Source organism: Pelophylax lessonae (assembly GCF_965119305.1).
Source record: "Pelophylax lessonae genome assembly, chromosome: 7".
Classification (NCBI taxonomy): domain Eukaryota; kingdom Metazoa; phylum Chordata; class Amphibia; order Anura; family Ranidae; genus Pelophylax; species Pelophylax lessonae.
The window spans coordinates 61,479,390-61,502,833 of NC_138774.1; the positions used below are offsets into that span (position 1 = coordinate 61,479,390).

Sequence of the window (23,444 nt, forward strand, 5' to 3'; positions counted from 1 at the left end):
ACCCCACAAAGATTGTGTTCACTGCACCCCACAAAGGATTTTGTTCACTGCACCCCAAAAAGATTGTGTTCACTGCACCCCAAAAAGGATTTTGTTCACTGCACCCCACAAAGATTGTGTTCACTGCACCCTAAAAGGATTTTGTTCACTGCACCCCAAAAAGATTGTGTTCACTGTACCCCCCAAAGATTGTGTTCACTGCACCCCACAAAGATTCTGTTCACTGTACCCCACAAAGATTGTGTTCACTGCACCCTAAAAGGATGTTGTTCACTGCACCCCAAAAGGATGTTGTTCACTGCACCCCAAAAAGATTGTGTTCACTGCACCCCACAAAGATTGTGTTCACTGCACCCCACAAAGGATTTTGTTCACTGCACCCCAAAAAGATTGTGTTCACTGCACCCCAAAAAGGATTTTGTTCACTGTACCCCACAAAGATTGTGTTCACTGCACCCTAAAAGGATGTTGTTCACTGCACCCCACAAAGATTGTGTTCACTGCACCCTAAAAGGATGTTGTTCACTGCACCCCAAAAAGGATGTTGTTCACTGCACCCCAAAAAGGATTTTGTTCACTGCACCCCAAAAAGATTGTGTTCACTGCACCCCACAAAGATTGTGTTCACTGCACCCCACAAAGGATTTTGTTCACTGCACCCCAAAAAGATTGTGTTCACTGCACCCCAAAAAGGATGTTGTTCACTGCACCCCAAAAAGGATTTTGTTCACTGCACCCCAAAAAGATTGTGTTCACTGCACCCCACAAAGATTGTGTTCACTGCACCCCACAAAGGATTTTGTTCACTGCACCCCAAAAAGGATGTTCACTGCACCCCAAAAAGATTGTGTTCACTGCACCCCACAAAGATTGTGTTCACTGCACCCCACAAAGGATTTTGTTCACTGCACCCCAAAAAGATTGTGTTCACTGCACCCCAAAAAGGATGTTGTTTACTGCACCCTAAAAAAAATGTGTTCACTGCACCCAACAAAGATTGTGTTCACTGCACCCCACAAAGATTGTGTTTACTGCACCCTAAAAAGATTGTGTTCACTGCACCCCAAAAAGGATGTTGTTCACTGCACCCCAAAAAGGATTTTGTTCACTGCACCCCACAAAGATTGTGTTCACTGCACCCCACAAAGGATTTTGTTCACTGCACCCCAAAAAGATTGTGTTCACTGCACCCCAAAAAGGATTTTGTTCACAGCACCCTAAAAAAAATGTGTTCACTGCACCCAACAAAGATTGTGTTCACTGCACCCCACAAAGATTGTGTTTACTGCACCCTAAAAAGATTGTGTTCACTGCACCCCAAAAAGGATGTTGTTCACTGCACCCCAAAAAGGATTTTGTTCACTGCACCCCAAAAAGATTGTGTTCACTGCACCCCACAAAGATTGTGTTCACTGCACCCCACAAAGGATTTTGTTCACTGCACCCCAAAAAGATTGTGTTCACTACACCCCAAAAAGGATTTTGTTCACTGTACCCCACAAAGATTGTGTTCACTGCACCCTAAAAGGATGTTGTTCACTGCACCCCACAAAGATTGTGTTCACTGCACCCTAAAAGGATGTTGTTCACTGCACCCCACAAAGATTGTGTTCACTGCACCCAAAAAGGATGTTGTTCACTGCACCCCAAAAAGGATGTTGTTCACTGCACCCCAAAAAGGATTTTGTTCACTGCACCCCAAAAAGATTGTGTTCACTGCACCCCACAAAGGATTTTGTTCACTGCACCCCAAAAAGATTGTGTTCACTGCACCCCAAAAAGGATGTTGTTCACTGCACCCCAAAAAGGATTTTGTTCACTGCACCCCAAAAAGATTGTGTTCACTGCACCCCACAAAGATTGTGTTCACTGCACCCCACAAAGGATTTTGTTCACTGCACCCCAAAAAGGATGTTGTTCACTGCACCCCAAAAAGATTGTGTTCACTGCACCCCACAAAGATTGTGTTCACTGCACCCCACAAAGGATTTTGTTCACTGCACCCCAAAAAGATTGTGTTCACTGCACCCCAAAAAGGATGTTGTTTACTGCACCCCAAAAAGGATTTTGTTCACAGCACCCCAAAAAGATTGTGTTCACTGCACCCAACAAAGATTGTGTTCACTGCACCCCACAAAGATTGTGTTCACTGCACCCCAAAAAGGATGTTGTTCACTGCACCCCAAAAAGGATTTTGTTCACTGCACCCCAAAAAGATTGTGTTCACTGCACCCCACAAAGGATTTTGTTCACTGCACCCCAAAAAGATTGTGTTCACTGCACCCCAAAAAGGATGTTATTCACTGCAACCCAAAAAGGATTTTGTTCACTGCACCCCAAAAAGATTGTGTTCACTGCACCCTAAAAGGATTTTGTTCACTGCACCCCAAAAAGATTGTGTTCACTGCAGCCCACAGACAGAAAAATGGATGTGGATCACTGACACCTGCCTATCTCCTATCCCACACCACACAGCAATATCGATTGTAGTTTGTAGAACACAGTTTCCCTAAAATTCAGCAGCAGCAGCCTCTCCCTAACAGGATTGAGAAGAGATCGTAGATCAGGATTAAGTGCAGACCCCACCCCACACAGCAATATCGATTGTAGTTTGTAGAACACACTGACCCTATAATTCAGCAGACTCTATCCCTAAAATGCCTACAACTAGCCCTGCCTAAACACTCCGACCTGTCCCTCAATTCTATCCGGACACAAATTCGTTTTCCCTGCCTGTCTTTCCCTAATCAGCAGCCAGCACGTTGATGTGTGCTCTGTCCCTGATCTAAGCAGCAGAATGACGCCGCTGCGGCTGCCTCGAACTTATAAAGACTTGGTCACATGCTTCAGAAGGCCAATCACAGCTACTGATACATTTGCAGGCATGGCTGGGATGGCTTAAGGCACACCAGTTAAACGATTGTTGATTGGCTGTTGAAAGCCCGCCATGAAAAGAGCGCCAAAACATGCAAAACCCGGAAATAAAACGACCGAACACGGATTTTTACCCGAACATACAGTAAAGTGTCCGTGTCCGTGTTCGGGTAACAAAAATCCAATTATTCGGTACGAACACGAATAATACAGTCCGTGTTCGCTCAACACTAATTATGATACAAGATGAATTGTAATGAGTTGCTGTACTTAGCGAGCTTCATACAATAAGGCCAGTTGTGTATGGCAGACAAGAAAAGCTAAACCAGAAGTCAAATGACTTTAACCACTTCAATACAGGACACTTTCACCCCCTTAGTGCCCAGGCTCATTTTCCCCTTTTAGCGCTGTTGCATTTTGAATGACAATTGCGCGGTCATGCAACACTGTACCTACACCAAATTTATGTCATTTTCCCCCCACAAATAGAGCTTTCTTTTGGTGGTATTTGATCACCTCTGGGTTTTTTTCTTTTTGCTAAACAAATAAAAAAAGACCGAAAAGTTTTAAAAAAAAAGTTTTTTGTTTATGTTATACAATTTTGTAAATAAATACGTTTTTTTCCTGCACTGATGAGACTGCACTGACAGGCACTGATGAGGAGGCACTGATGGGGTGGCACTGATGGGGTGGCACTTATATGCGGCACTGATAGGCGGCACTGATAGGCACTGATATTTGGCACTGATAGGTAGCACTGATATGCAGCATTGGTGGGCACTGATAGACGGCACTGCTGGGCACTGATAGGCGGAATTTATGGGCACTGATAGGTGGCACTGATGGGCACTGATATGTGGCACTGATGGGCACTAATGGGCACTGATAGGCATCACTGGTGGGCACTGATGGGCACTGATAGGCGGCACTGATCGGCACTGACGGGCGGCACTGATGGGCACTGATTGGCGGCACTGGTGGGCAATAATGGGCACTGATGGGCGACACTGATAGATGGCAATGATGGGCACTGGTGGGCAGCACTGATAGGGAGGGCACTGGCGGGCAGCACTGATGGGCAGGGCAATGGGGGGCTCCCTTAGCCCTGATTGCCATCCCTGGTGGCCATAGTGGGCATCCCTGGGGTCATGGGTGGGCATCCCTGGGGTCATGGGTGGGCATCCCTGGTGGTTCTAGTTGCACCCCCCCTGAGGGTCTGCACTGGCAATCAATGATATGATTACCAGTGCCGACCCCCCCCCTGTCAGGGGAGCCGCCGATCGGCGCTCCTTTACTCGCGCCTGTCAGGCACGTACTGAGAAAAGCCGATCCATGGCTCCTCCTGTTTACTATGTGACCAGCCGTGATTGGACACGGCTGGTCACATGGTAAAGAGCCTATGTCAGTAGGCTCTTTACCGAGATCGGAGATGCAGGGAGTCAGACTGACACCTCGCATCACGATCGCCGCTCTGCGCGCCCACGGGGGGCGCGCAGAGCGTATTATCCTGCCGCTATCATATGACGTCCGGTCAGGATAATACAATCACAATCCCGCCGTCATTCTGCTATAGGGCGGGCGGGATGTGTTTAAGGAAGAAGGAACTTCTGTGAAAAAGCAAGACACATAGGGGTTGATTTACTAATAGTCTGTGCACTTTGAAAAGTGCAGTTGCTCCAGAACTTAGTAAATGAGCAGAAGCTCTACCGACCTCCATCATCCAATTATGTGCAAGCAAAAATGCTGTTTTTTCCCCCCCCTTGCATGTGATTGGACATTCTTTGCAAAGTGAAGCTTTACCTCATTTACTAAGGTCTGGAGCAACTGAACTTGACTAGTGCAACAGCACTTTGCAAAGTACACAGTCTATTTTCCATTAGTAAATCAACCCCATAAGCTCCAGATTTCTGCTAAGACCTGCATAAGCCATGTCCTAGCATGATGAAAGTTGCCCTCTTAATACTTTTAAGCCTCAGGTCCATCCAAAAGTGACATTTCAGCTTTGTAAGGTTGCTGGGAATTTGCAACTTTCTATTCCTTTTTTTCCCCTCATGATGTCTCCAAGGAAAAGGGGTGGGTAAAACCAGCCATGTCTTCCTAAAAGAAAAGTAAATTTGCTAGGATAGAAATAAGAGAACTTCCACTTTTGACTTGTATTTTTTTTTTTTTTTAAAGTGCAGGGTCCATGACTGTTGAAAAAGGCATGTGTATACGAGTTATCCTGACACCTGGTATACACATCCTTGTTCTAGGTCAATGACTTAACACATAGAGGGGTAAAGACTAAGGATCGGGATAAAAGCTCTGACAACTGCACTTTTAAAACCAAGTCAGCAATGGCGGCTCCCTTGTACTGTCCTGTCAGATTCTTTGGAAGAAAGGCAAGCACGAAAACAATAAATAAATTGGCCTAGCAATGTTATAGATTACCTTTGCAGGTCTGGGGATCCACTTCAGGGTCTACTCCTCCAGTACACAGGAAATTGTCAGTTACAACATCTTTGATATCGACCACATCTTTAAAGTCCTTCACTTTCTCTGCATCTTTCAGGCAGCCTTGTCTCTGTTAAGGACAGAATGAGAAAAAATCAGACAGAGGAGAGTCTGACTGCCTTTGTGAGTACTAGTGATGAGCTGCCAGTTCAGACTGAATTTTGGCTGTTCAGAAGTTCAGCAATCGGCCAAACTAAATGGTCAATTGGCAGAACTGAACCTCGGCTGCACAGGGAAATAAGGGTCTGCATACAGGTCGGCTTATCTGAGTCTAGAAGCCTCCTATACCCTCTTCCCACCGGCCGTACGCATATGTGCAGCCTGTTGGTGGGTGGGCCTTAACACCGAGCGGCCGCATAACTGCGACCCTGTGTAAAAACTTACCATCCTGTCAGCATGGTAGTGGGCGGGGTGGGGGGGGATCAGTAAGCTCCCAATGCATACTTGCAATCAGGAGCTTTCCAAGCATGTGACCACTGTGACAGACAATAACAGTGGTCACATAACCCAAATCCGTGCCTCCGCCTCTCAACTTCAAAACTCTTAAAGGGTCGGGAGGCAATCGGTGGGAAGGGGTCAAAAATAAATTATTTTAATAACACCTGTCCCACACAGGGGGGTCAATATCTGAGGCTCCTTATTTTTAAAGGGGATTCAAGATTCCAAAAAGCCCCCAGTCCACAGACCACTTCAACCGCTGTGCCAGGGTTGTCGGGAGGAGGCACTTGCCCTAATCAACATAAGAACAAGGTTCCTTGTCACTGGTGTCCCGTGTTGAGGGTATGTAGCCTGGTATGATACAGGAAAAGGGGGCCGCAGGCTCATCCTCCTCCTCTTCCGGGACACCAGGCTGCAAGCTGGTATGGATTTTTGGGAGCAACCCCATGCTTTTTGTTTTTTTTGTTTCAATTTCTACCTTCAAAAGTGCCATTTGTCATCCGATTGTCTGATCATGTGTACAGGTCTAAAGACGCAAACATATCAAAAACACTGATCTAGAGAGTGGGATTACAGATTGCAGTCCTCCATACCCAGTTCCCTTGCTTTATCTGGACATTCATCTGCTCCAAATCATTTTTCTTTTTCTCTGTTATAAACAATGCTTTCACCAGATCTCCAGCCAGTAGAAAGTTTTCTGTGGGAGGAAAAAAAAAGACAAAATTTGTCCATACAACTGTTTGTACTGTATGTTTTTTAACACCATAAGATTGAGTTAAAGTATATCTAAAGCCAAAACTTTGAGGTACAAATATCGCTCATAAATAAAATTACCAGAAAAACGATCTGTAAAAATTACAGGTTTACAGAAAAAACAGCAATTTCTACCTTCAAAAAAGTGCTACCAAGAGTACATAGGTATAAGATAAACATTTCCTAATCCAACCCTTTTTAATTGCTATGGTAATTGGCGCTTTTTCGAAAATCGCTGCAAAAATAGTAGCTAAACGCCCCAAAAAACCTGTACCTCTGCCTGGACTTGTGTGTAAATACAGGAGCTACTATAGCCACTTCTGTAAAACAGACCTCTTGACACTCTCTTTATAAACACTGCTCATAGGCAAGATAGAGAGATACAAAGTATCACTACTGTTACTTTTGTATTTACTCTGTTCCTTTCATCTGTAGATCAGAGATGATCTTCGATTTGCATATGATGTCAATTAAAGCAACCTGACAAATAATTTAATAAAATGTGTTACTATTTAACCCCTTACTTTAGTCTGCTCAATCATAATTACCTCCTTCTGCCCCTTATCCCCTTTCTTTTTTTTCTGCTGATTTTTTCTATTTTTATAACCATTAATATTTGTCCTTTTTTTTTGTGTACTTAAATTTTTTTTTTTTTTTTTTTTTTAGTGTCCCCCCAAAAAAATTATTTATTTTAAACAGGGCAAATTATATAAAAATATATATGTAAAGGAAAGGGGGGGGGGTTCCAACCTTGTCCGAGTAGGGCAGGGGTGGAACCAAAGGGGATTTAAATGTACCACATATACAATAAGTTCTTTCCAAATTCAGTCCATATTTAAAAATTGATAAAAAAGTTTTTATTGAAAAAATATTAAAGATTTTTAATATTTTTTCAATAAAAACTTTTTTTATCAATTTTTAAATATGGACTGAATTTGGAAAGAACTTATTGTATATGTGGCACATTTAAATCCCCTTTGGTTCCACCCCTGCCCTACTCGGACAAGGTTGGAACCCCCCCCCCCCTTTCCTTTACACAATTTCTACTATGGGGAAGGTGCCGTTTGACTACTAATGATTAGTAAAGCCAATCTCTCCCCCTCCACAACCAATATAAAAATATATACTTTTTATTTACACTAACACTATTCACTGTAACAAAAAAAGTGCATTTTTTAGCTGTTTTGCTTTGTCTATGGATTGCATAACAAGCACAATAAGTTTTGCAAGACAATATCACCAAAATAAAGCTTTGATTGTCCTAGAAGAAAGGATATGTTATGTCCCACCTATGATTTTTTTTTCTGCTGGTGCATTCAACTATATTATATTGATAATGTTCTAAAGTATACTGATATCTAGTGGTAGTTCAGCACTCAACTTGTTTATCTTTGTATTTGGTATCACCCTATGTTCTAAAATGGCAAGCCTTCTGGTAGATATCTTTAGTTGTCCTTGAGGAAATACTTTTACCAGGCATATTTATTATTTTTTTTGTAATGTAGATACAGTATCTCACAAAAGTGAGTACACCCTTCAAATTTTTGTAACATTTTTATTATATCTTTTCATGTGACAACACTGAAGAAATGACACTTTGCTACAATGTAAAGTAGTGAGTTTACAGCTTCTATAACAGTGTTTACTTGCTGTCCCCTCAAAATAACTCAACACAACCATTAATGTCTAAACTGCTGGCAACAAAAGTGAGTACAGCCCTAAGTGAAAATGTCCAAATTGGGCCCAATTAGCCATTTTTTTTCTCCCCAGTGTCATGTTACAAGGTCTCAGGTGTGAATAGGCAGCAGGTGTGTTAAATTTGGTGTTATAGCTCTCACTCTCTCATACTGGTCACTGGAAGTTCAACATGGCACCTCATGGCAATGAACTCTCTGAGGATTTGAAAAAAAGAATTGCTGCCTACATAAAGATGGCCTAGGCTATAAGAAGATTGCCAAGACCCTGAAACTGAGCTGCAGCACGGTGGCCAAGACCATACATCGGTTTAACAGGACATGTTTCACTCAGAACAGGCGTCGCCATGGTCGACCAAAGATGTTGAGTGCACGTGCTCAGGGTCATATCCAGAGGTTGTCTTTGGGAAATAGACGTACGACTGCTGCCAGCATTGCTGCAGAGTTTGAAGGGGTGGGGGGGTCATTCTGTCAGTGCTCAGACCATATGCCGGATACGCATTAAATTGGTCTGCATGGCTGTCACCCCAGAAGGAAGCCTCCTCTAAATATGATGTACAAGAAAGTCTGCAAACAGTTTGCTGAAGACAAGCAGACTAAGGGCATGGATTACTGGAATCATGTCCTGTGGTCTCATGAGACAAAGATACATTTATTTGGTTCAGATGGTTTCAAGTGTGTGTGGTGACAACCAGGTTAGGAGTAAGTGTGTCTTGCCTAGTGTCAAGCATGGTAGTGGGAGTGTCATGGTCTGGGCTGCATGAGTGCTGCCAGCACTGGGGAGCTACAGTTCATTAAGGGAACCATGAATGACAACATTTACTGTGACATACTGAAGCAGGGCATCATCCCCACCAGTTCTGCTATTTAAACATTGTCTTCCACTCATCACCCTCCTTGATCCTTACAAGGTTATACGCAGCCCTTAGGTCAAGCTTGGTAAAAACCGTTGCTCCCTTGAGGTGGTCGAACAATTAGTGATGGACGAACATCGGACGGGGCGGTTCGCGAATGCCATCCGCAAACTTTCTCAAATGTTCGCGAACCCCAAGTTCGTGGCGGACTTTATTCACTTTAATGGCAGGCGAACATTAAAAATCTTAAGGTCCTATTTGCAGCCACAAAATACTTACAAGCTGTGCACACATAGTCTCACAACATGGACACTGACATACCAGAAGTATTGCTATTAGAAACGTTGCCATAAAAAAAAATTTTCAGCCCAAAAATTTTTATTTTTTTAAATTTTTTTTTCTAAATCAGCCAGAACTGACAGCAGCCGGTAAATACGCATCAAATACATATACAGTAGGGTCCATTCACACATCTGTAAAATGGGTCCGCTTCCGTTCCACAATTTAGCGGAACGTTTACAGACCCTTTTCAATTCTAGTCTGAAAAATTAGGCATTCACAGGATAAAGAAGTAAGTGTCGGCCAGTACAAGCCCCAAAAATTAGCCCACAGGCATTAACCTGACAGCAAAGAACTTGGTATTCTGAGTCTGGAGGTACATTAGGCATTTACAAGATACAGAAGTAAGTGTCGGCCAGTACAGGCCCCAAAAATTAGCCCACAGGTGTTCACCTGACAGCAAAGAACTTGGTATTCAGTGGCTTGAGGTACATTAGGCATTTACAGGATACAGAAGTAAGTGTAGGCCAGTACAGGCCCCAAAAATTAGCCAACAGGTGTCCACCTGACAGCAAAGAACTTTGTATTCTGTGGCTGGAGGTTTCTGTGTGGAGCAGGGACAGACTGTATAGTGACACAAGTCGCTAGCTAATAGGTCCACAAAAGTCTTTTGTCAGTGTAGGGAGAGGTTACTGTGTGGAGCTGGGACAGACTGTAGCAATAAGGCATTCAACGGACATAAAAGGCCTATTATGCCACTGTATTTACCTAAGACAGAGACCATGAATTGTTGTGGGTGGTGGCGGATATTTGTGGCCTGTCATGAGGAATTTGAATCAAACATGGTCTACTGGTCACGTGTTGGAATTCCTCCGAGATCCATGCCGCATTCATTTTTAGAAATGTGAGGTAGTCAACACTGATCCCCCCTGCTGCGCTGAACATCCTTTCAGACAGGACACTGGACGAGGGGCAAGCCAACAGTTCCATTGCAAATTCTGCAAGCTCTGGCAAGAGGTAAAGCCTGCCCACCCAGTAGTACAGGCGTTCATCACTTCTCAGAGCATCCACATCGTTAACCCGATGTAGTCGGACACCTGTCGGTCTTTGCGTTCCCGGATGCTGGAGCCTTTGCAGTCAACGCATAAGTCGCGGTAAGCCCAACACTCACCTTGGGACGATCCTCTGGACGGATGGAAAATAGGGTTTCCATCTGTTCAGATTTTACGGATCGGATCGGATGTCAGCGGATATGTCTCCGCTGACATCCGATGCCCCATAGACATGCATGGGGGGACCATTCAGATACGCCAAAAAACCGGACAGGCGGATCTGAACGGTCCGCCTGTGTGAAAGGGGCATAAGAAGGCACCTGGACTCCCACCACCGAGCCCAGTGGGAGCAACGCCGTCAGAACCCACAAAGCTACACTCCAGGCTCTCCCCGTCCAGCCTCTTCTCCTTCTCCTCTCTCCTCACAATTGTCCTCCACTCCACCTTCCATCATGCCGTCCTCACGTTTTTCAAGAAAAAGGCAGGCTTCCGTGGCCCAAATGTTCGAGGGTAAAAAATGATGACGCCAGATAACCCTGTTAACGGTTGACCGCTGGCTTGTCGGAACTGATAGCCCGCCAACTACTGCCATATAAACTGGTTGACTCGGAGGCCTTTCGAAAATTTGTGGCCATTGGAACACCACTATGGAAGGTCCCAGGAAGGAAATATTTCTTGCAGAGCATCCCAGAGCTATATGGCCATGTTCAGCGGCAAGTGAATGTATCTCTGTCACACAGTGTCGGTGCCAAGATACATCTGACCACAGACACGTGGTCTAGCAAACACAGACAGGGAAGGTATATAACTTTTACTGCCCACTGGGTGAACCTTCTGACGGCCGTCAAGCATGTAACCCGTTGCACCCGTGTAGATTTGGTTTTACTGCTATGGATTGCATGCAGGCCTGCCTCTTCTCCTCCTCCAACTCCATCCTCCCTCTCCTCCTTGGCTGACTCCTCCTTTTTCGCTGCTACCGTCTTTTCCGCTGCGCCGCTCAAGATCCCCAGAACCTATTCGACATGCCAGGTGAGACGTTGCCATGCTGTGCTGCGTCAGTTGTGCCTGGAAGCCAAGAGTCACACTGGTCCTGCACTCCTTTCAGCTTTGCGTTCACAGGCAGATCAGTGGCTAACACCACTCAATTTGACAGTTGGTAAAGTGGTGTGCCAATCTGCTGAGCACGCTGAAACAGGGCAAAATTACACATCCTGAACTTGGTCGTGCGGTGATTCGTTGTCAAATACCCTGGGGTCCAGGACGTCTTGCGACAGGCCAGGAAAATCTCGGCCCATTTCAGAAGATCTTACACAGCCATGGCTCGCCTTGCTGACATTCAGCGGGGACACAACCTGCCGCCTTCATACGTCTTATTTGTGACTGCCCAATGCGATGGAACTCAACCTTGTATATGCTTGATAGGGTGCTCCAGCAGAAACGTGCAGTTAACGACTATCTGTACGAACTCTGCGGCAGGACAGGTTCTGGGGAGCTTGGGTTTTTTTCCCCGTGCCAATAGCTGCTCATGCACGACGCATGCAGACTTCTGCGGCCAAGGCACCATCAGTGACATCGTACCTTACGCCTTCTTTCTGGAGCACGCATTGCATCGTGTCATTGATCAAGCCGTCAAGGAGCAGGAGCAGGAAGATGAGGAAGTCGCAATGCTGGATGAATATAGAAAGAATATTATAATGGATTTGTATTGTGCAGCATACTACAACTACAAAGAGTGACAAACACAATTAGAAAAAAGTATTATAACTGGTGTGATAGACCAGTGGTCCCCCAAAATGACAGATTGAAGTGGGGGTGTTATATAACAATATACTTTCATTATAGTGTATTTGGGTACTGCAGAAATTTTGCCTCTGCATCATCGACGTCACCTTCCGGACCACTAACATTTGAGATCTCGGAGTAGGCAACAATAGCGGGGACCATCCTCCTTGGTCTGATCTGGTTACTGTCGTCAGACTGCTGAGTGGCGGCTGTTGCTACCTCCTCTTCCTGATCCGGTGCCAAGAATGGCTGTGCATCGTAAATGTCTTGTGATGGATCGGAAAATAATTCCTGTGACTCAAGCGGAGGGTAGATGGTGGTGGTGGTGTTGGTGGTGGTGTCTTTGGGGGTACACACAGCAGAGAGTGAAGAGGGTGCAGATAGAGAGGATGAGGAGGGTGCAGAAGAGGAAGGCTGAGTGAGCCACTCAACCAAGTCTGGTGCATCCTTTGACGTAATCAAACGCACCTTCTGCAACTTCCCACTTTGGCTCCGGCCTGGTGCTGCTGCCTTACAACTACCACCCCTGCGGAAGGGCCTGCCTCTTCCTCTGCCTGTCATTTTTTAAATTACCCTGTGACAAAAGTCTCTAGAGAAGCGCAGTATATGTGGAAGAAGGTATATAACACCCCACTTCAATCTGTCTTTTTGGGGGGCCACTAGTTTATCATACCAGTTATGAAAAATATTTTCTAGTAACTTTTGTCACTGTGTGTAGCAGAGTTAACGCAGTGAAACGCAGTACCCAAATACACTATAATATGCTTTCTATATTAGAAAGTATATTATACGTGTATTACACCCCTATATACTGCACACCAAACAATAGTACACCTATACCAGTCGTTTCAGTGCCGGTTCACACTGATGCGATGCGGGAACACTGCGAATATATCTGCGTGTTCCCGCATCGCATCCGCAACACAGGCAGTTCACACTGCCATATGCGATACGCTGGGGGTGTCAATTCAAAGTTAACAACACCCCAGCTCAGATCGCATATCGGAGTGCGATCTGACAGTTCGTACAGAATCGGATCGCACTGGTGTAAACCACCATGCGATCCGATTCTGCTGCGTACCAAAAAAAAAGGATTGTGTGCGTGTTCACTGCGATTGTGGTGCGAATTCAACAACTTTGCATTGCACAGACATTGCATGTAATTTTAGGAGCAGTGCGCTCCAAATTACATGTGATCTCTGTGTTCGCATCAGTGATTCGTATCAGTGTGAACTGGCACTTAGTGCCGGTTCACACTGATGCGATCACAGAGATCGCATGTAATTCGGAGCGCACTGCTCCTAAAATTACATGCGATGTCTGTGCGGTGCAAATTCAGCCATACAGTTTGTATGGCTGAATTCACACTGCAATCGCAGTGAACACGCACAGGACCCTTTTTTTGGTCCGCAGCAGAATCGGATCGCATTGTGGTTCACACCAGTGCGATCCGATTCTATGCGAACTGTCAGATCGCTCTGCAATATGCGATCTGAGCTGGGGGTGTCGTTAATTGTGAATTGACACCCCCAGCGTATCGCATATGGAAGTGTGAACTGCCTGTGCTGCGAAAGTGATGCGGGAACACACAGATATATTTGCAGTGTTCCCGCATCGCAGTGTGAACCAGCACTGACAGTCTGTCCCTGCTCCACACAGCAACCTCTCCTTACACTGACAAAAGACAGAATATAGATAGTACACCTATACCAAATACCAGTCCTTAAAAGGACTTTTGTGGACCTGTAACAGAGCGATCTGTGTCACTGACAATCTGTCCCTGCTGCACACAGCAAACCTCTCTCTACACTGACAAAAAGCAGAATGTAAAATGGCAGCCAGATCAGGTCTATTTATAAGGTAGGGGATATGTCCATGTGCTGAAATATCTCAATTGGCTGTCCTGTTCCACCTGATGGCTGTGTCATGGGTCAAAGTTCTTCACAATGTAAAAGAATATTTGGGCCTGCGAACATCACCATATGTTTGCGTGATCGGCGGACAGCGAACGAGCAAAGTTACCTGCGAACCGACTGCCGGGAGAACCGCAAGACCATCTGTACGAACAATTTAGTAATCAACAGAATCGGGATTGCATTCTTAATTGTGATGCAATTGAGGCCCCTATAATCAATGCAAGGTCTCAGCTTCCGCCCCCCTCTTCTTTAGGAAGAAAAAAAATGGCACCCACTGGAGAAGTGGACTTGCGAATGTGCACCTGCCACTCCTTATTCTTGAGAGAGGATAATCCCTGCCACGAGGGGGAATGGCACCAGGTTGCACGTCTATGGCACACTCGTATGGACGATGAGGGGGAAGAGTACCAGTGCACACCTTGTCAAATACATCTTGATACTCATGATATTCAGTAGGCAACACTGAATCCGAGAAGGTACAAAGTACCTTAACAGGCACATGGATACAAACAGCGCCACACTGTGGAGACCAACAGAGGATCTCGCCCGACTGCCAATCAAAGGTCCGATTGTGTTTCTGAAGCCAAGGGTACCCCAAAAAAACTGAGTAGTGTGGTGGCGATATAACCTGGAAACAGTTTGACTCCCTGTGAACAGCCGCTATCACTATGTCAACCAAAACAGTCTCGTGGGTAAGCTGTGTCGGTTGCAGGGGTCTGCCATCAATCGCCTCGATGACTAGAGGAGGAACACGGGGCTGCAAGGGTATGGAATTTGCAGCAGCAAACATACTGTCAATAAAGTAATCGCCAGCACCGGTGTCTACCAATGCCTGAGTAACCACCGAACCTGCTGCCCAGGAGAGGACAACTGTGATTAGCGGTTTATCTTTATGGGATATCGGAAACGAGGAAATTCCACCTAAGATCTGCCCCCAACAGGACCTTAGGTGCAAGCGTTTCCCGGACGGGTAGGACAAGATTTCAGGATATGCCCACCAAGGCCGCAATACAGGCACCGGCCCTCCCTCCTCCCAAAGGCCCGCTCAACCTCGGAAAGTCGAGTGAACCCCAGCTGTATGGGTTCACAGCCAGACGCACCATCCCCAGGAGGCATGGGAGGTGAGGGAGGAATGGGTGGGGAAGAAAACGTAGGAGTCAATCTGGTAGGAGGCCTCCGCAGGTGCTCCTTAAATGATGGTCTCTCCCTGAGCCTGGTATCAATCAAAATCAGGAAAGAAATGAGAGCCTCAAGCTCATCAGGGAGATCCTTGGCTGCAATCTCGTTCTTCAATGCATTGGAGAGACCATGAGAGAAGACAGCCACCAGAGTCTCATTATTCCACCCCACCTCTGCTGCCAGGGTACGAAATCTGATGGCATACTCGGCAACGGTTTGTATACCCTGTTGAATGGACAGGAGCAACTTAGCACCAAAGGCAGAGCGAGCAGGCACATCAAATACCCTAAAGAAGGAGGCAACAAAACTCGGGTAATTGAGTATCACAGGATTATCGTTCTCCCATAAGGGATTCGCCCAGGCCAAGGCCTAGTCTGAGAGCAACGAGATTAGGAAGCCCACCTTGGACCTGTCAGAGTGAAAAACCTGAGGAACCATCTCAAAATAAATGCCCACTTTGTTTAGGAAGCCACGACACTGACTCAGTTCACCCCCATAGCACTGCGGGAGGGGGGCTGAGCCAGTCATCCCTCTGGTAACAGCGATTCCAGCTACAGGAGCAGGAGCGGCAACAGGAGCAGCAGCAGGAGGAACCACAGGCCTTGCAGCACCAGGAGCATGGTGTGCTGTGCGTTCAAGCAATGTCTGCAACGCCTGACCTCTACTTTAAGGACTTTCCCTGTTTTACTAAATCTACTCACATACTACCTCCTGTTACCCACTTTAGTTCACTTGTCTCCAAATGGTGACCTTCCACTTTAGGCCTAGTAAGGCCACCCTTGTACCATTGAGCAGTGTAGCACCAGGGGTTTAGACATACCTGAATTTTTACTACTGTTTATTGTTACACTCGGGGTGAGAGTATTACTATTTAAGCTGACCTGTGAGGCTGGTTCAATTTTAGGCTACATGGTATTGGTAACTGCTCTGAATGCTAAGTGCACTGTCATCTCTGTCATTTAATGCCCTTTTCTCTTATTGCTGTCCTGTTACGTTGTTTAACCATTAATAGGCATCAATATACAAAGTTTGCTTTAGTTGATTGTTCTAATGTCTATTCTTTCCAAATAGACTTTTTGCTGAGTACAAGGTTTGCTGTCTGTTCTTTGTGAGACCCAGTGCTCGTGTACTCAGCTGGGTATGTCGGAGAGGTTAGGGGTTTTGAGAAGGTTGAGGCCAGTATCAGAAGACCTATCTCAATCTACGGCTCTTTTGGGGGTTGCACTACACGTTTGTTATTTTTTCACTTTACACTTTGTTACACTCCCTGGAATAATTGCACACTTACCATCAAAAATAGAAAAAAGAAGAAAAAAAGATGGGGTTTTGAAGGCCTTGAAGGGGATGATCATAATGTACAACACAACACCTTCAAAACCCCATCTTCTTTTCTTCTTTTTTCTATTTTTGTGTGTAATTATTAGGGGTGTGGCCTACTTTCACGGTATATTTTTTGCACACTTACCATGATCCTTGCAAGACACAGCCTTGTCCCGTTGTTTTAATGCCCAAGATGTTCCACTTGTACATGGAAGACAAATAGGCCTGTAAAAAGAAAATCATTTTGAGATGCTTTCATTGCTTATATTAAAAGGTGCATATTTCCATCCATTTTCAAGTAAATTCCACTTGAAGACCAAGCCATTTCTGGCACTTTTTGTTTACAAGTTTAAATCAGTATTTTTTGCGAGAAAATTAATTATAACTACCAAACATTTTATATATTTTTTTAGCAGAGACCCTAGGAAATAAAATGGTGATTGTTGCAATGTTTTATGCCACACTGTATTTGCGATGTGTTTTTTCAAACACAATTTTTTGGGAAAATATACACTTTAAAGCGGAGTTCTGGCCTCAAATACCTATTTTTAACTAAAAATACCCCTATAATACTAATCCATCGCCCTTTACAGAACCTCTATTCTCATACTTACAAGGTGTACAGTATTGGATTTTAGTCAAAATCTGACTTTTAAAAAACGCTGTTTGAGCGCGGCCATCTTGACTGTGGGCATCTGGCATCTGAAGCCGCAGTGTAATCTGCTGTGTCCTTCTTCCTGATTCCATGGAGTGTTCTTTGAGTTCTTCCTGATTCCAGCCTCCTGGGAGTGATGACAAACAGCTCCCAGGATGCAATGCAAAGGCGGAAGTGATGTCGGTGGCTGCGGCCACAGAGGGGGGAGAAGGAGGAAGTACAATAAAAAATGCCCTGAAAATAAGGTAAGGGACCCCCGAAAAAAATTGAAAATGCCCAATTGTTGCTCAGCATAGCGAGCGCTCCAGGAATCACTAAAGTTGCAAAATAGGCCAGAACTCCGCTTTAAATAATAATAATAAAAAGAACACAATATATACCCAATTTTTTTTGTAAAATATGTTACACTGAGTAAATACAGTGGATACCTAACATGTCACACTTTAAAATTGCGCACACTTGTCGAATGACAACAAGCTACGGTACTTTCAAAACTCCATAGGCGAAGCTTTAAAAGATTTTAAAGGTTACCTGTTTAGAGTTACAGAGGAGGTCTAGCGCTAGAATTATGCTCTCGCTCTAACATTCATGGTGATATCTCACATGTGTAGTGCAAACATCATTTATATATGAATGTGCGACCTACATATGCATTCGCTTCTGTGCACGAGCACGGAGGAATGAGAGGTGATTTACATTTTTTACACTGTCCCTTCAATTTATTTATTTGTATCACTTTTATTCCTATTACAAGGAATGTAAACATCCCTTGTAATAGAAATAAGGATGACAGGTCCTCTTTATAAAGAGATCTGGGATCAAAAAGATCCCAAATCTCTCCTTTACCTTTAAAAGCAAATGATCAATAAAAAAATGTTGATCTTTTGCTTTAAAAAAAAAAAAAAATGTTTTGTTTGTGTCATGACGCCGCTCCGGTTCTCCAACGCCATAGGGGTCATCAGAGACAAACCTCCCCCTGAGTCTGGCACCAAAAGGATCTCCTGAGGAAGCTGCAAAGCGAAACACGTAGTGATCCATTGGTATCCACACATAAGAGACCAGTTTGGCCCAAACACGGGAGGTTGTCGCTGTTTCTGTGTTTTCAGTTCACATACACCAGATCCTGGCACGCTATGGGCATGTAACTGGTTCTTATGGTCTAGGAATATGTCTTACAGCATTTTTTGTATACACTATTGATGTGTTGAATTTAAACACTTTTATTATGTTGTTATTAATACTTTTTGTATTTTTATATCACTTTTGAGCACTGACTTCTTCCTTATGGGATTAATGGTGGCTACCTTTAAAGTCCTATATACATATACGGTTCATTTTACAGGGTTGTCTTATCCCGCCAATTCTGAAACCGACCCAGTGGGCAATTAGCCATTCTGACCACTTTCGAGGGAAAGCCAGCCGCCAGCTTAAAAAAAAAATACCAGGGTTATGACTGATAGCTTCAATCATAAACCGGGTAAACTACTTGCAAACTGCAACGTATATATACCTTTGGCAGTCAGCAAGTGGTTAAAATACCTTCCAATGTGACACTCAGTCATGAATTTTAGTGTAAATCAGGGCTTGACAAATTTGCCTGAAATCTAGAAGCCAGCTTAAAAAGTTAGGAGCTATTTTTTTTTTTTTGGCTTTATTTCCAAAAAAATAACATACTAAATTTACACATAAAGACGACTAGAACCCCCACTCTCCTCTATAGGGCAATCAGATGGAAACAGACTGTCTGTCTGTTTCCATCCAATGCCATCTGATCCGATCCACGGGATGGATAGAAAATAGAACCACCATCCATCTGTTTTTGGCTGACAGGATCAGATGGTGGCAGATTACCGCTCCATAGAGGAGACTGAAGGGTCCGATCAGTTCTGCCTGAAAAACTGACAGGCGGACCTGATCAGACAGCCCGTGTGAAAGGTGCCTTCGGCTGTGTAGCTGTGGCATGGCTATGAGGGAAAAAAAAAAATATATATATATATATATATATATATATATTATATATATTATCGATCGATCGATCGATAGATAGATCTCATTTTATTATTATTATTTTTTTTTAAATTAATTGAAAAAAAAGAATAATAATTATTATTATTTTTTAATAATTTAAAAAATAAATAAATAATAATAATAATAATAACCACACTCCCTGTCCACTTACCTTTAAGCAAAGTTAAGTGGACAGGGAGATGAAGCCTGCAAAAACTTCCTTCTCCTCTCCTCTTGGGAAGGAGATTGGCAGGCATTGAGGACAGGCAGGGGAAACAGCCATTAGTGACTGCTTGTCAAACTCCCGGCCACCACAAGAGGGCGCCAGTTCCCCGTTCTCCCACTGAAGAAGGCCGAAAAGCCGCGGCCTCAATTATCGGATGGCGCGGTAGTCCATACACTCAGGGAGGGGGTGGGGGGTGCAAAAGGGACAAGACACCTCCTGCAGTGCACCCCAGGCGCCAGGTCGCTAATTCTAGTCGCCAATGCAACCTGGCGCCTGGGGTTTGTCGAGCCCTGGTGTAAATACAAACAAGAGTAACTAAAAATCACCCTCAGAGGAAGTGAGAAGTGACAAAACACGTCAGCAGGACTTTATGGCACCCGGATGTGACGTCAGACATTTGGCTGGAAGTGACATCAGGCGTGGAGGACTCGGTTTGGGGAGTGTGGGGAAATATCTGATGGTGATATTTTTTGATGGGCTTTTTAAAGAAAAAAATTTTCTGAGTGCATTTAGCATCTATTTTAATAAAATAATTTTAAATGGGATTACGCTATGTGGGCCACTTTTTCTTCGGAGTCCTAATATTATATGGAAGAATACAGAAAACTGATGGGATTGACTTAAAGTAACAGTAAGCATGAAGGAGATACTTTGAATTCTTTATTTGCCAATCAGTAAAATAAGAGACAATAACCTCTGGTGAGTGTTGTGTCTTATGGGGAGTGGTGAACACTTCTCACACAGTGGTGGAGGATTCAAAGATTTGTACAACCATTGTGGTGTATTTGAAGGAGGAATATTGATTGCTGATTGCTGAACTGAATAACTTATGAATTTATGACGATATCACTGATGAATATATAGAAAAATGTATGGACATTTCAATATCGCAGACATTGGTACTTTACAGGGCTTTTTTTCTCAGACAATAGGTGCAGGAACTCCCCGAGTCACCCCTAGTCTCCGCCCCCTACCCACCTCCTGCACAATTCTTTGGTTACGCCCCCTACCCACCTCCCAAGTACTGCTCCTTTTAATACAGAACCATGTAACAAGTGTGGTACTAAGTAATTTGTATGGAATTTGTTAATAATAACAAGAAAAACAGTAAACTAGATCACATGCGCCAGCAACAATAGATCCCCTCAGCAACAATGAACCACCCGGAAGGAAATACCCCCTCAACAGCAACAAAAGATCTCTAGCTGCAATAACAGCTCTCCCTGCAGCCAGTACCAATAGACTCCTCAGCAGCCAGCAACAATAGACTCTCCGCTAGCAACAATGTATCACTCACAACAAAATACCCCCTCCCCTAGCAACAATAGACCCCCAGCATCAACAACAGATTTCCCTGCAGCCAGCATCACTAGACACCTCCCAACAACAACTGACCCCCAGCTACAGTAGACCCTCCCCCCCAACAACAACAATAGACCTCCTGAGCAACAGTAGACGCCCCTCCCCACCCTGCAAAAGTAGATCTCCTCCAGCAACAATAGATCCCCCCAGCAGCTAGCATTAATAGACTTTGAACCCCTTGCCATTACATACAGCCAGTGCAGGAGGTGCCGGAACTGCGTTCCCCGCGTTCCCGCTGAAAAAAAGCCCTGGTACTTTATATTGGTGTGTTAGGAGCACCTATAAGATATTTAAGTGTATTATTGCGCTACCAGAGAGTGTATTTTAGTTAGTCTTGTTTGTATGTAAAACTTTTTGTTTTTTTTATGGTGGCAGAAAGTGTATTGTTAACACATTGGTGTAAATTTTCTCCAAGGCACATGGTATTAACAGTTTTTTTATGCATTATAGTATGACAAGCATTTTCACACTTCCTTTCCCATATTTTTGTTATTGTATCAGATATAAAGATTTGTATGTTAGACACTAGAGGGAATTCTCAGCAGCTCAGTTCAATCACTCTGTCTTTTTATTTACAACTGTAAAAATACCCGCCAGATAGGGAATATAATGTATTCTAAAACAAAGGCCGAAGGGCATAGTGTACAGAAAAATAGCACTTAACAAGCTACATGCATTCCTAGACCACCACCTAGATATTTCTGGCCTAAATAAAGTTGAATTGTAAGATTAACAATTATTGTCCATATACGAGTGGCTTGTGTATTCTTTCTTGCAGCTGTGCTTTGTATATTTTTCCAGATCTGTCCAGTAATCCAGAAATTATACCTCTGTGCAGGAGCTTCCTGCAATAAAGACCGCTCACTGCTGCTCTCTCCCCTTGTGCAGGGTGACTGATCTTGTCTCCGCCCCCTCCTGTAGTTTTCTGCAGGAAGCCTGTAGTGGGTGGGGCTGTGGGTCCCTCCCACTGCTCTGCTTGCTGCACAGGCTATGTACAGAACAGTGATGATGTCACTACTACTTAATTTAAAAGGTATTATTTGTGTTTGTAAAAATATTTGGTGGACACAGCGTGGATTTATATTCTTTTGTTTTTTATTGAGTAATATATTTAAATAAAAGATTGTATGCCTGGAGTTCAGCTTCAAGTGTAGTAAAAACAAAGAAAAACCTTTTCGTTGCCACAAACATAAGTCCTATACCTGTGGAAGCACAGTTCTATAAACTGACTTGTATCTGCTATAGATTTACTGATCGCCTCTGCACATGATGAACCCGGAAGCGATGAACTTTTTGTGATTTCATGTTTTAGAGCTGTCATTCCTCAGCTGCTTTGGCTGGGGAAGAAGCTAATTGAGCAAGACTGATCAGCTTCGATAGGGTGCAAAGATGAAATTAGGGGTCTAATAAACACCTAAAGTCTCCTTAAATGGGACCTATTATGATTGTGCTATCACATAGGGGGCTTGTCAGCACACTGTATGAGGGCAACATGGTTAGGTGACAAAATAAAAAAAATTAAAGGTATTAGTTAAAAAAAAAAAAAGAAAAAAAATTGAAAACAACATTTGTAAGCCCTCCCCCATTGCCCCTGCGCTTGGGTCAGGTGCATGTACATACAAAGTTAACAATTTTTTCACTCTCTACACTTGTAAGGGTTTTAAAGAGTTGCTTATAGGCATTTTTTGGCACCGGAGTTTGTCACCATTTCACAGGCGTGCGCAATATTTAGGCTTGACATATTTGGTACCTATTTACTTGCTGGAACCTCACCTTTTATATCTTATCACAAATTGGGTAAAATATTGTGTTTGTATGCAATAAATTAAATTGAATGCATTTTTTTACTGAAATTATGGGTTTGATCAAATATTGTGCTACTTCTAAAAAATTCAGAACTACCTCTATTTTAAGCTCCAGGGTCTCTACTTAAATAATGTTTAGGAGTTCTAACTAATCTTCAAGTCCAAAATGTACATTTTAACTTGCAAAATGAAATCATCAGCGAAAAGGGTTAAAGCACACACTAAGGCAAATTTTAAAAAAGTATTTAGTATATACAGTGGGTACGGAAAGTATTCAGACCCCCTTAAATTTTTCACTCTTTGTTATATTGCAGCCATTTGCTAAAATCATTTAAGTTCATTCTTCTTCCTCATGAATGTACACATAGCACCCCATACTGACAGAAAAACACAGAATTGTTGACATTGTTGCAGATTTATTAAAAAAGAAAAACTGAAATATCACATGGTCCTAAGTATTCAGACCCTTTGCTGTGACACTCATATATTTAACTCAGGTGCTTTCCATTTCTTCTGATCGTCCTTGAGATGGTTCTACACCTTCATTTGAGTCCAGCTGTGTTTGAATATACTGATTGGACTTGATTAGGAAAGCCACACACCTGTCTATATAAGACCTTCCAGATCACAATGCATGTCAGAGCAAATGAGAATCATGAGGTCAAAGGAACTGTCTGAAGAGCTCAGAGACAGAATTGTGGCAAGGCACAGATCTGGCCAAGGTTACAAAAAGATTTCTGCTGCACTTAAGGTTC

The 23,444-nt window shown here is 43.8% G+C and overlaps 1 protein-coding gene and 1 long non-coding RNA gene across 2 annotated transcripts in view; one reads left to right on the top strand and one right to left on the bottom strand.

Moving 5' to 3' along the window:
* Positions 1-23,444, top strand: part of LOC309560041 — a 156,877-nt gene that overhangs the window by 9,848 nt on the left and 123,585 nt on the right. The gene's annotated exons all lie outside the window — the stretch shown is intronic.
* The window catches only part of LOC309560037 (complement factor B-like), a 117,220-nt gene that overhangs the window by 8,778 nt on the left and 84,998 nt on the right, over positions 1-23,444 (bottom strand). Inside the window, exons 14-16 of the mRNA XM_082263540.1 lie at positions 16,780-16,859; positions 6,399-6,502; positions 5,305-5,437 (exon numbers count right to left, since the gene is read on the bottom strand). Coding sequence (XP_082119666.1) covers positions 5,305-5,437; positions 6,399-6,502; positions 16,780-16,859 — 317 coding nt within the window. The remainder of the gene's footprint in view (positions 1-5,304; positions 5,438-6,398; positions 6,503-16,779; positions 16,860-23,444) is intronic.